Here is a 12,517-nt window from a genome sequence, read left to right on the forward strand (position 1 = left end):
TGTTCTACCTTCAGCTTTTTCTCTGCTGTACTCCAGGCTGCAGTTTTCTCCTGCAGGAGGGAGGTGGTCTTCTTCAATTCCTCCTCTAACTCCATCTTTTGTGCTGCTCCTTGTTGGAATTTTTTCTTCAGTTCCTGTAGAGCCTCCACATCAGCAGCATGAAGCATTAGCTCCCGCTCATACTTAGCCTGTGCCTCTCCAGCTAGCTTAGTCTGACAGGAGAAGAGAAGGGGAGGGACCTTCAGTTGCATGTCAAGTGTGGTTTTCTTACTGTAGGCAAAAATTAAAAAGAAAATACTGGCAACCACCAGCGTTACCCCTCAGCCTCCTAGTAGACACACTTATACTTATACTCACATATCTATATTATTGCTAATATATATTGTAATATATCTATATCACTAAAGCACTTCTGGATGGATGCAAACTGCATTTCGTTGCCCTGTACCTGTGCATGTGCAATGACAATAAAGTTGAATTCTATTCTATTCTATTCTATGATATCATTTTCAAAATCCTACATCACCTTGTTGTCAAGTTATAAAGTCCACAAGAGTTTTGGAAAACTTACTCTGTACTTGAATCTCAGTGACCTTGACCTCAAACTCCTTCAAGAATTTCAGTAGATGCACCTATGTTATCAATTTGAAAATCTAGATAACTTCTTTTTTGAGTTATGAAATTCACAAGAATTTTTGAAAATTAGGTCAAGGTCACTGAGATTCAAGCTAATCCAAGATGTACGTTGCCTTGTTTATGAGTTGGTGGTGGGGTGATGACAATACCCCACCACCTTTTTACGGCTGAAGGGTAAAAACTGGTAGGAGTACAGTAGAAACCAAGTATATTAATCAATGCACGTGTGTGTACCTGCAGCAGACTGTCCTGCACAGCCTTCTGCTCCAGAGTTACAGCAGCAGCTGCCCTCTCCAGAGCCTCCTGTTGCTCTACCCGACTGGCCTTCAGACTGCGTTGCAGCTCACACACCTGTACAAAGAGAGTATAGGAGATTACGGTCATTGCATTATCAAGTTGTCCGTGGATCTATATGTGCCTGAACAATTGAGCTTATTCTATAATTTGCATTTTAAAAACAAATAATTGTTGGTGACTAATTTGTCATATCATTCATAATAATTATGCTCACGTGGGTCATGCAGCACAAAGTTATTAAAGTTGTGATGGTGAAGGCAAACATGGCTGGAAGCGTTACTGCTGGAGATTCAATTCCCAAAAGAGCAGCTACTTTAGTGGTGTGGAATTATTTTAGATACAAACCAGCATATACACAACAGACCAGTGCAAAAAGCCTGTAATGTCGAAGGGGGGAAATATCTCTAACTTATTTCACCTTCTTAAGCATCAGCACCCAAGCCTGTATCAGGAATGTCTGAAAGCCTGGGAGGAAAGCTCTGCAGCTAATGCTACAAACTAAAACAAAGTAAGCTAGTTCAGCATGGCATCACCAAGTCTCTCGCCAGTTGCATGACTTGATGCATTCTCAATGATCCAGGTAAGTAAATCCCAAAAGGTTGATTCTATTCACCTGGACATAGACGATATTACCCAAACTGTCACCATTTGTTTGCCAAAAGATATGATATGATTTCAAGACGGCACTCCCAGACTCATTGTTATCTGTGAATTACTATGTACTAACCACAGATTTATAGTCAAGTAGTATGACAGCCTTACCTCAGTCTGAGGCAAAGAGCAGGGGGAGAAATTAGTTTTATACTTCTTAAAGTTATTGCACTTTTTAAGGTAGTTTTCATAGAATATTTCAAGTCAATGTGTTACGTTTATTTTGTCAAATGAATAACAACCAATTTTTTCTGTATTTTGGAAAATTTATCGCTATCGTGGTAATACTCTGAAATATCGTGTTTGGGCCATATTACCCATTCCTACACCAAGTGGGTCCTCAGTTGGGTACTGATTTGGGATGCAGACGATAAAACACACGGTATAGGGATTAGTAGAAAAACCTGAATTAAGCCATCTTCAGGGCTTACTTTCCTACTGACAATGGCATACACAATTAATCATGTGGCTGCCAGTTAATGATCATTGCCATGAGAGTAGAAATAGCTGATGCTCTGTTAAAGCATTTTTGAAAAGCACCTTATATACAAATGTGCAAATAGTTTGTGACTGCCTGGCTTATTTTTTCACGTTTCTTGTTGCCTTTGTATTGTACGTATGGTAGAATCTTGAAGTCGACATCGAGTCAACATTTACAGCTGTGGTCAGAAGTTGACATCATGGGTGTGAATGTGATGGTAAATTTGGCATACAGCCGTAATGACGTAAAAGAAATCAACACAGGGACAAAAATTATACACACAGGCTCAAATATACAAACACTGACTTAAATGTTTTACAAAGGTTCTACAATGTATTTTAACTTGACACAGTCAAAGCCTATTTACTTCTCATTGGTCATCATGATTGACTCTAACTGCTAGTTTTTCTTTGCCAGCATAAAAATGTATTTGTCTGAAATGAAAATTAGAAAGGAGCCAGCTGAGGTGGTTCGGGCATCTGGCAAGGATGCCCCCTGGGCGCCTCCTGGGCGAGGTGTTCCAGGCATGTCCCACCGGGAGGAGGCCCCGGGGCAGACCCAGGACACGCTGGAGAGATTATATCTCTCGGCTGGCCTGGGAACGCCTTGGTATTCCCCCGGACAAGCTGGAGGAGGTGGCTGGGGAGAGGGAGGTCTGGACCTCTTTGCTTAGGCTGCTACCCCCGCGACCCGACCTCGGATAAGCGGATGAAGATGGATGGATGGATGGATGAAAATTAGATTGACCAATATACAACAATGGGAAAGTGCCAGAAATTCAGCAAAGATCTAAGAAATTATAGATTTACACAAGTCGGGAAGGTTTAGTGGAGCAATTTCTAAACAAATGTAGATTCCAAATTTTGTTCAAATTCAAGTTATTCAGTGTGTCTTTTTCCAGACCATGGCAAACTAACACAAGAACCTCCAAGGCTCAAGCCCGGAAACTGCTGAAACACCACTGTCACGGTCCACATTGAAGCAAGTTTAATGTAGCCGTGGACTGAGTGGGTGACATCCAAGAAAGAACCCCCTAGTCTAAAATTAACACTTTCAAGCTCAACTTTGCAGCTGCCCACACAGGCACTTGTTTTTAAAGTCATTACAGATGTATGCTGTTCAATTGTTCCACTCTATTCTAAGAGATCAGTAAAAGTCTAAATTACTATAACATTTATCCCTGATAAGTGTATATATGCAAACTTATGACCACAGCACTAAGTAAACGTGTGCTTGTATCAGAACTAGAGATGGCACGATACCACTTTTTTATGTCCGATACCGATACCGATATCATAAATTTGGATATCTGCCGATACCGATATGAATCCGATATAGTGTTTTTTAATCAACAAAACTGTTTTTTAAATATCTTGCTGCATTTTGTATAAGTTCATACTCAAGTTTAAAACAACAACTACACTAAAGCTATTCTGTTATACCTGTATGCAAAAAAAAAATATTTCATAGTTCAGCAATACTGATCAATCTAATAAACTTAAACCTACACCATCCTCCCTATTCTGGTATTTTAAAGAGTACTTAGCATAAATATTAAGCAACCTAACTAATAGGGTTCCAACTCCCAGCAACAACAAAAATAAATAAATAAAAAATAGGGAACCACCCCTCACGCTCCACCTCATGATGCTTAATCGACGTAATCAACCTTAATTTGATGCAGTGTGAAAAAAATGCACAGAAATCAATTATTTTTCAAGAAATATTAAATAGATTCAACATCTTTCTTCAACAAAATTGCAGACTGCACAGATGGTACCTTCCCAAAGGAAAATGTACTATAGCTTACTAGGGTATATATATTAGACTTAATAGTTACTATATACAGTAATTGACACACACACACACCGGGTTGCTAGCGAAGCTCCAAATGCTATCCAGACCACCGACAGGTCCCGCATGCCACAGCCGCTCTATCACGTGATGCATACTGCTCCGACTGCTAACGTTCTGAGGTGAGTTACGGCGTGTTGCAAGTTTTGTGAGGTGCTTTCGTGATATTTAATGGATCGGATTACATTTTTTATTTTTCTCCGATATCCGATCCAGTAATTTAGGTCAGTATCGGACCGATACCGATACGTAATATCGGATCGGTCCATCTCTAATCAGAACACATGTTAAATTATAACTCACTTGTTTCTCCACTGCACCCACAGCCTTTCTTCTTTCCTCTTGCTCTTGCTGCTTCATTTTCTCCAACTCTAAAATCTTCTTCTCCAGCTGCTTCTGCACCTCTTCCGACTCTTTCAGACGAACCTCCAGAGGAGAACGTAGCTAAAGCATGAAGAAAGGTCAGTATGAGAGTATGTTAAAAGGTGCACAGAGCAAGGAAGTACAGTATTTAGTAGTATTTAGGAGCGGTACCTCCTTCTCTTTCTCTAGACTGTCTTCCAGAGTCAGCACCACGGATCTATACTGCTCTACAGAGGCATTAGCACTCTTCAGCTGCTCCTCTAATTCACTCTTTTTCTCCTCAACACTGTGCAGGAGACCTTTCACCTCTGAGAGCTCCTGCTCTGATTGGCTGGGTAGCTGGGAGGCTGCTGGGACTGGAGAGCGCACTGTGGGAGACATTACTATTGTTTTACAGCTGACTTTGAGTATACAGGTACATTAACCCTTTGTACGGCCATAATAACTTACCTCTCAACGGTGCTCGGAGGCCTACGGCCCTGGTAACTGGCGTGGTGGTGGTGCTGGAGGTGGTGGTAGCCTCAGAGGAGGTAGCAGAGGCCAGCTGGGCTTTCAGTGCTGCCACCTGCTGTTCAGAGCTACGCAGCAGCTCCCTGGTCTTCTGCTGCAGTGTGTTTTGGGTCTCCAGCTGCTTCTTAGCTTCTAACAACTGAGCCTGTAGAGCAAATGGAGGTTACAAAGGAACAAGGAATGAAACTCTTATAACACACACACACACACAATCAGTCTATCAGTCTACTCGAGCCATGCGCTCTCCAACAACGTTTACAATGAAAGAAATAAACACAAATATTATACATACGTCCATAGTACGCCCAAGGGCATGTCTCTGTGCCACTTCCTGTTCTAGTCTGGTCTTCATCGAAGCCAGTTCTGACTCCAGTTGTTCTATCTTGTTGTTCAGATGCTGGCGTGTCTCTGTTTCTGCACGCTCCATTGTCAACTGGACATGACATCCCAAGAAAGTGAATTTAACACTTTTAAACTTTAGACATGCTTTATACCTATACTGAAGGAGAAAGAGATGACTACCAAAACAGGTGTTCAGAGTAGTCTAAAGCTTTGGTATATTTACATACACCTCATACTACGGCTGGGCCATATTATACTTCACTTTATACTTTATAATGTTAGGCAATGATAAGAAAATGACATAAAATGTGCATGCGCGGTGCCTTTGTTTTCATACGCACATGGCAGAAAAAGCATGGCGGCGACAGAAAACAAGAAGGGCAAAAGTGGATTGTTGAATGAAACAGATGAACAAGAATTGTTTTCAAAACCTGCAACTTCAGTGATGTGAAACTGGTTTGGTTTTTGTCCGTCAGATACCCACCACATTTTTTATAGAACATGCAAGTGGACCGTCGTTATTAACGTATTTTCTGCACTATAATGGGGCGACCGTGGTTCAGGGGGTTGGGAAGCTCATCTTGTAACCAGAAGGTTGCCGGTTTGATCCCCAGCTCTGTTTGTCTTAGTCATTGTGTCCTTGGGCAAGACACTTCACCTACCGCCTACTGGTGATGGCCAGAGGGGCTGATGGCGCGATATGGCAGCCTCGCTTCTGTCAGTCTGCCCCAGGGCAGCTGTGGCTACAACTGTAGCTGCCTTCACCAGTGTGTGAATGTGAGAGTGAATGAATAGTGGAATTGTAAAGCTCTTTGAGGGTCTCAAAAAGCGCTATATAAATGCAATCCATTATTATTATTATTATTATTATTATAATAATAATAATAAGGCACTCTTAAAAGCCTTTAATTTTCTCAAAAATGAACAGTGCACCTTAAAATCTGGTGTGCCTTATGTATGAATTCTGGTTGTGCTTACTGACCTCGAACTCATTTTATGCTCAAAAATCTGTCAAAAAATGTCTTAGTATGACTTTGGTAAGCTACGAAGCCACGCTACTTGATGGATTGTCAGAGCATAACAGCTACCGTAGTCAGGAGCCTAGCGGAGTAATACGTACTGCGCTTCAACATAATATTACCGTATTGTGTGTGTGTATAAGGACCCCAAAATGGCACCTGTTAAGAGATATGCGTATGAAGCACATTTTAAACTCAAGGCTATCAATCGCGCAGTAGAACATGGGAACAGAGAATTCAGCATTAATGAGTCAATGGTACAGAAGTGGAGGAAGCAAGAAGATAGACTTATCTGACTGATTTGTTTCGCTTAATGTGCCTTATAATCCCGTGCACCTTACGGTCCAAAAAATACGGACTTGACTTATTTATTTGGCACACTGCAGTTTCATATTGCAAAGCACCTCTTTTTAACTTTTGTGGATATTATACATGGTTATGCTCAGGATATGTCAGCCCATTTCCACTGAAAATGCCTTTTGGTTAAACTATCAGCAAGGAATTTGCATTTGCACTGTTACATTTTTATACAGGGAGTGCAGAATTATTAGGCAAATGAGTATTTTGTCCACATCAACCTCTTCATGCATGTTGTCTTACTCCAAGCTGTATAGGCTCGAAAGCCTACTACCAATTAAGCATATTAGGTGATGTGCATCTCTGTAATGAGAAGGGGTGTGGTCTAATGACATCAACACCCTATATCAGGTGTGCATAAGTATTAGGCAACGTCCTTTCCTTTGGCAAAATGGGTCAAAAGAAGGACTTGACAGGCTCAGAAAAGTCAAAAATAGTGAGATATCTTGCAGAGGGATGCAGCAGTCTCAAAATTGCAAAGCTTCTGAAGCGTGATCATCGAACAATCAAGCGTTTCATTCAAAATAGTCAACAGGGTCGCAAGAAGCGTGTGGAAAAACCAAGGCACAAAATAACTGCCCATGAACTGAGAAAAGTCAAGCGTGCAGCTGCCAAGATGCCACTTGCAACCAGTTTGGCCATATTTCAGAGCTGCAACATCACTGGAGTGCCCAAAAGCACAAGGTGTGCAATACTCAGAGACATGGCCAAGGTAAGAAAGGCTGAAAGACGAGCACCACTGAACAAGACACACAAGCTGAAACGTCAAGACTGGGCCAAGAAATATCTCAAGACTGGTGTTTCTAAGGTTTTATGGACTGATGAAATGAGAGTGAGTCTTGATGGGCCAGATGGATGGGCCCGTGGCTGGATTGGTAAAGGGCAGAGAGCTCCAGTCCGACTCAGACGCCAGCAAGGTGGAGGTGGAGTACTGGTTTGGGCTGGTATCATCAAAGATGAGCTTGTGGGGCCTTTTCGGGTTGAGGATGGAGTCAAGCTCAACTCCCAGTCCTACTGCCAGTTTCTGGAAGACACCTTCTTCAAGCAGTGGTACAGGAAGAAGTCTGCATCCTTCAAGAAAAACATGATTTTAATGCAGGACAATGCTCCATCACACGCGTCCAAGTACTCCACAGCGTGGCTGGCAAGAAAGGGTATAAAAGAAGAAAAACTAATGACATGGCCACCTTGTTCACCTGATCTGAACCCCATTGAGAACCTGTGGTCCATCATCAAATGTGAGATTTACAAGGAGGGAAAACAGTACACCTCTCTGAACAGTGTCTGGGAGGCTGTGGTTGCTGCTGCACGCAATGTTGATGGTGAACAGATCAAAACACTGACAGAATCCATGGATGGCAGGCTTTTGAGTGTCCTTGCAAAGAAAGGTGGCTATATTGGTTGCTGATTTGTTTTTGTTTTGTTTTTGAATGTCAGAAATGTATATTTGTGAATGTGGAGATGTTATATTGGTTTCACTGGTAAAAATAAATAATTGAAATGGGTATATATTTGTTTTTTGTTGAGTTGCCTAATAATTCTGCACAGTAATAGTCACCTGCACACACAGATATCCCCCTAAAATAGCTAAAACTAAAAACAAACTAAAAACTACTTCCAAAAACATTCAGCTTTGATATTAATGAGTTTTTTGGGTTCATTGAGAACATGGTTGTTGTTCAATAATAAAATTATTCCTCAGAAATACAACTTGCCTAATAATTCTGCACTCCCTGTATAGCTTTAATGCACATAAAAAACAGCTGAGTGAAAATAAATTGATGGGGGTTTTTTTTTTTACACTAATAAAGTTGTGGAATTATATCGATATCAGTTATATCGTTATCGCAAATTTTCCAATATATATATCGTGCTAAATATTTTTGTCCATATTGCCCTGCCCTACCTCATACATATAGAAATTTCCAAAAGCATCCTGTCTCCAAACCCTGCTGCTGTAATATGGTACCTGTATGGTCTTGAGGTTGGTGAGCAACAAGTTTTGGTTACGTTGTTCAGCCAGCATGGCTTCCTTCTCTCGACTGAGTCGACTCTCTGCTTGTCTCAACATGTCTCTCTCTTTTGTCAGGTTCTCCACACGCACCTACAGACAGAGGCAGGTTACTGACAAAATGACAAAGGTGACAAAAGTGCCCATGAAACAACAAATATGACCATGAACTTGATCCAAATTCAGAGGATCATATATGTAATATTTTGTTCTTGCTCTCACCAAGAAAGATTATTTTTGTTTTGTCTCGTTCAGACCCAAAAGTACACATGATTAGAATTTTAACTTACTAGGGAGCACATTCATTTCCCTTTTTACTCCGTTTATGTTTATGAAGCAACTGCAAAAGCTACGTGAACATAAATTGCTAACTGGTTATGCCTTTATGGGGCAGTCTGGTTTTATTTTTAACATGTAGGTGTCATGTGTGGCTCAGCCATTAAACTGCGAATCCGCCAATGCTAAAAGATGCTTGAAGTAAATGTGGAATTGAAGCCTAAAACGCACATTGATACAGTCTACTATAACCTTTCTTCCCAATCATTCATAGTGACGTTTAATGTACTTCCAAGGTGAGTTAATATAAACTTCTCAGACATATCACAGGTGTTTAATAGACCAAACCAGAAAGAACTCTGGAGTATTGAAAATCCTCTCTTGTTTTGATCAACTCAGGCCGCTGAAACCTAATGTACAGAGAGGCAGATGTACTTTTGGGCCATTTCCATTGCAAAGAGAGAAAAGAAGGCGCGGAAATTTTACAAGACAAAAATCTGTCAACCGGTCTTTTAGGTTAAAAAGCAGACAGACCCATTAGTCTAGCAAAATAAGTTATAAATAAAACTCCTTGCAGTGGTCAAGTGGCCCAGCTGTAAATTAAGTTACGGTATTACAAGTACAAAAAACAAAACAAAACATGTGCCTAAATTAAGCTACTATGTTAATATTATCTTAGGAAAATATTGGTTTTAATGTTTAATGTTCTCCATAAGTCCCTTTATCTTTCTAGCCGTCCTGATCCCCACTGCTTGTCTTGCTCACCTCTTCCAGAGCAATTTTTTCATTAGCCTGCCTCAGGTCCTGGCTCATTGTGTGGATAATGTGCTCGTGTCGCTGGGCTGTTACAGACATCTTTTGGTTCCTCTCCTGAAGGATAACGATCTCTCGGCGGTATGCTGATACAGCCTCCTGGAGTATTTCGTATCTGGTATTTAGAAACACACACAGATCTCAGCCTTTAAAAATAAATCCTGGCAACTCCCAGTACTACCCCTAAGCCTCCTGGTAGACACACCAATGGTATCAATGCTACATCACTTTGTTTTTAAGTTATTGCATTCACAAGATTGAGAAAAACTTCTTCTGACCTTGAGGTCACTGACATTCAAACTCGTACAAGATTTTTAATAGATGCAACTATTGTATCAATTTGAAAACTGAGTCACTGCATTTAACGACAATACTCCTTCAGCCGTTTACAGGCGAGCGGTAAAAAAAGCATAAACTGTCACATTAGTGTTTTGTGTCCTAAACCCACCGCTTGTTGCTGAACTCCAGCTGAGAAGTCAGCTTGGCATGGCTGGAGCGGAGTTCCGTCAGCTGCCTTTGCAGCCGATCATTGGTTTCATTCAGTATCCTGTCGTTCTCTGCCTTCTCCTTCTTATACAGCGCGAAGGCGTCATTGAGCTGGGAACAGACGGACATCAGAAGAGCTTCAAGAATTCGATTCCTAACTCAACATTCACTTTCATATAGAGATGTGCTCGTGTGTACCTGTTTTAAAGCTGCTTTTGTCTGAGCATTCGGTGCCGACTCTGCAGCAGCAGCTCTCTGAGGAGTAGAGCGAGTAGCTGGTATTGAAGAGCGGCCCTGTGCAGGTTGGGGAGAAGAGTCTTGACCTGAAGTTGCAAACAAAATAAATAAATAAAAATAAAAGCTTGACTGTGTGTGTATTCACCAACAAAGATGCTACATACAGGTCTTAGTATTTTTTTGTCACCTTGAGGGGGCAGACTGAAGCCAGTGCTCTGTGTCAGCAAAGCCTTGTACATGTCTCTCTGCCTTGCATTTGAATCTGCCAGCTGTTTCTGCTGGTTCCTCTGCTCTCTCAGTTGCTCCACCTCCTTATGCAGTCGATCCACACTGGACTCCAACTCTGATATCCTACAAGAAACCAAGGGCACATACTTCACGTTTAAAATAGACAGATATTTTCCCTGATTAACTACGATAAATAAAGATATCAGTTGACTTCATAATTAACTGGTTGAAAACAGTAATGTGAATACCAAGATAAATAATGTACCATTATTAGCTAAAATGTTATTAATTTGCAATATTGTTAAAAATACTACAATAAAGTATTTAGAATCCCCGTTCCATGACAGGTAAAATAGCTATAATTCAATTTGATAATTTGCAAATGAATTAAACCCCATATTTAATTAAAATAGTGCAAATGCAAGATTTAAAAGGTTGAGTCTGAGTTCACTCTTAGGAACTTGGAAATTTGCAGTTTAGAAAACAAAACAATGTTTAAAATTTTCAGCAGCTCAGTAGTTCGTTGCCTAAAAAGTGTCAAAAAATATTTTCATGGAATGAGTCTGGGCTACATGCTCACCAGTTTAGCCATGCTGTTGCAGAATGTGTTTTAGCATTAATAATAACAAATAAATAATAATGCTGAATTTAATTGCAATCACTTCAATCACTCACCCACAGAGTGGCAGCAAGCCTCTAACGCAGCGGTCTCCAACCTTTTTTGCGCCGCGGACCGGTTTATGCCCGACAATATTTTCACGGACCGGCCTTTAAGGTGTCGCGGATAAATACAACAAAATAAAACTAGTACCGGTACCGAAAAAAGAAGATTTATTCATAACACACGTGAAAAGACCCAGGAAAACCAAGTTAACAATAAAAACAATAACAAAATAACGCTGAAAACCGATAAAAACCCTGAAAACCATACATTCCATACCTGAGCCTCAACTCTCGCGGCCCGGTACCAAACGACTCACGGACCGGTACCGGTCCGAGGCCCGAAGGTTGGGGATCGCTGCTCTAACGCATCTTTTGAGATTCCTTAATCAATCTTTGATCAAATTACCTAAAAACAAATGCTGACTAGTCCTACTATGACTACCACACCAGACATTACAGTCCAATCTTTTGTCATCTCAGTGGCGTGAAGACACAAAACTCCCAATGGTTAGATTGATTTGCTTCTGTACATCCAATTAAAATCACGTCTACTAGTTACTGAAAGTTCAGTGTTAAGACATTTGTGTTACTGCATTGTGGACACAATTGTACACCAATTATAAAAATAAGTAGCAGGGCTAAATATAATAGCCCCATCACATTTACCGTGCTGATGTTACTTGGCTCTGCTGTTTGTCCTTCTCCTCCTCCAGCTCCCTCAGCCTTCCCAGAAGGCTTTGGTTGTGCCTCTGGAGCTCCTCCACACTGCGGAAAGACAGCTGGTGAGGGCTGATCACCTCTGAAGTCCTAGAAATGTCAGCAGAGCTGCCGTCATCCTTGGTCACGTGGTTGCCCCTGGCTTCCTCCAACTCCACCAGAAGACCACACACCTGGAGAGAAATGAATCAGTGCAAGCTCTACTCTGTGTTTGACATTAATAATTTATTATTTCCCCACTCACATGATGGGCATTAAACCTAATCGGATATAACAGCACTAATGAATGAATTTCTTCTGTGTATTGCTCTGAATATCTTAGGCTACGTTCACACTGCAGGCAAAAGTGCATCAAATCTGACTTTTCTGACCCTATGCGACCCATATCCGATCATGGTATGACAGTTTGAACGGCACAAATCCGATATTTTCAAATCCAATGTAGGTCACTTTCGTATGTGGTACTGAATCTGATACATATCTGATATTTTGGAAAGCAACTGCTGTTTGAATGGTCATGTTGCATTAAATCCGTCTTTTACGTCACTGACACAAGACAGACAGCAATTTCAGCGC

At 41.0% G+C, this 12,517-nt stretch overlaps 1 protein-coding gene across 6 annotated transcripts in view; it reads right to left on the reverse strand.

The window, feature by feature from the left end:
- Nucleotides 1-12,517, reverse strand: part of tpra (translocated promoter region a, nuclear basket protein) — a 39,744-nt gene that overhangs the window by 19,982 nt on the left and 7,245 nt on the right. For all 6 annotated transcript variants that reach the window (XM_076876559.1, XM_076876558.1, XM_014412710.4 and 3 more), the window contains exons 14-25: nt 11,891-12,114; nt 10,521-10,684; nt 10,295-10,419; nt 10,059-10,207; nt 9,563-9,725; nt 8,480-8,614; nt 5,085-5,225; nt 4,733-4,937; nt 4,454-4,650; nt 4,223-4,363; nt 871-987; nt 9-212 (exon numbers count right to left, since the gene is read on the reverse strand). In XM_076876559.1, the coding sequence (XP_076732674.1) occupies nt 9-212; nt 871-987; nt 4,223-4,363; nt 4,454-4,650; nt 4,733-4,937; nt 5,085-5,225; nt 8,480-8,614; nt 9,563-9,725; nt 10,059-10,207; nt 10,295-10,419; nt 10,521-10,684; nt 11,891-12,114 (1,965 nt within the window). The remainder of the gene's footprint in view (nt 1-8; nt 213-870; nt 988-4,222; nt 4,364-4,453; nt 4,651-4,732; nt 4,938-5,084; nt 5,226-8,479; nt 8,615-9,562; nt 9,726-10,058; nt 10,208-10,294; nt 10,420-10,520; nt 10,685-11,890; nt 12,115-12,517) is intronic.

This window comes from Maylandia zebra, linkage group LG18, assembly GCF_041146795.1.
Source record: "Maylandia zebra isolate NMK-2024a linkage group LG18, Mzebra_GT3a, whole genome shotgun sequence".
Classification (NCBI taxonomy): Eukaryota; Metazoa; Chordata; class Actinopteri; order Cichliformes; family Cichlidae; genus Maylandia; species Maylandia zebra.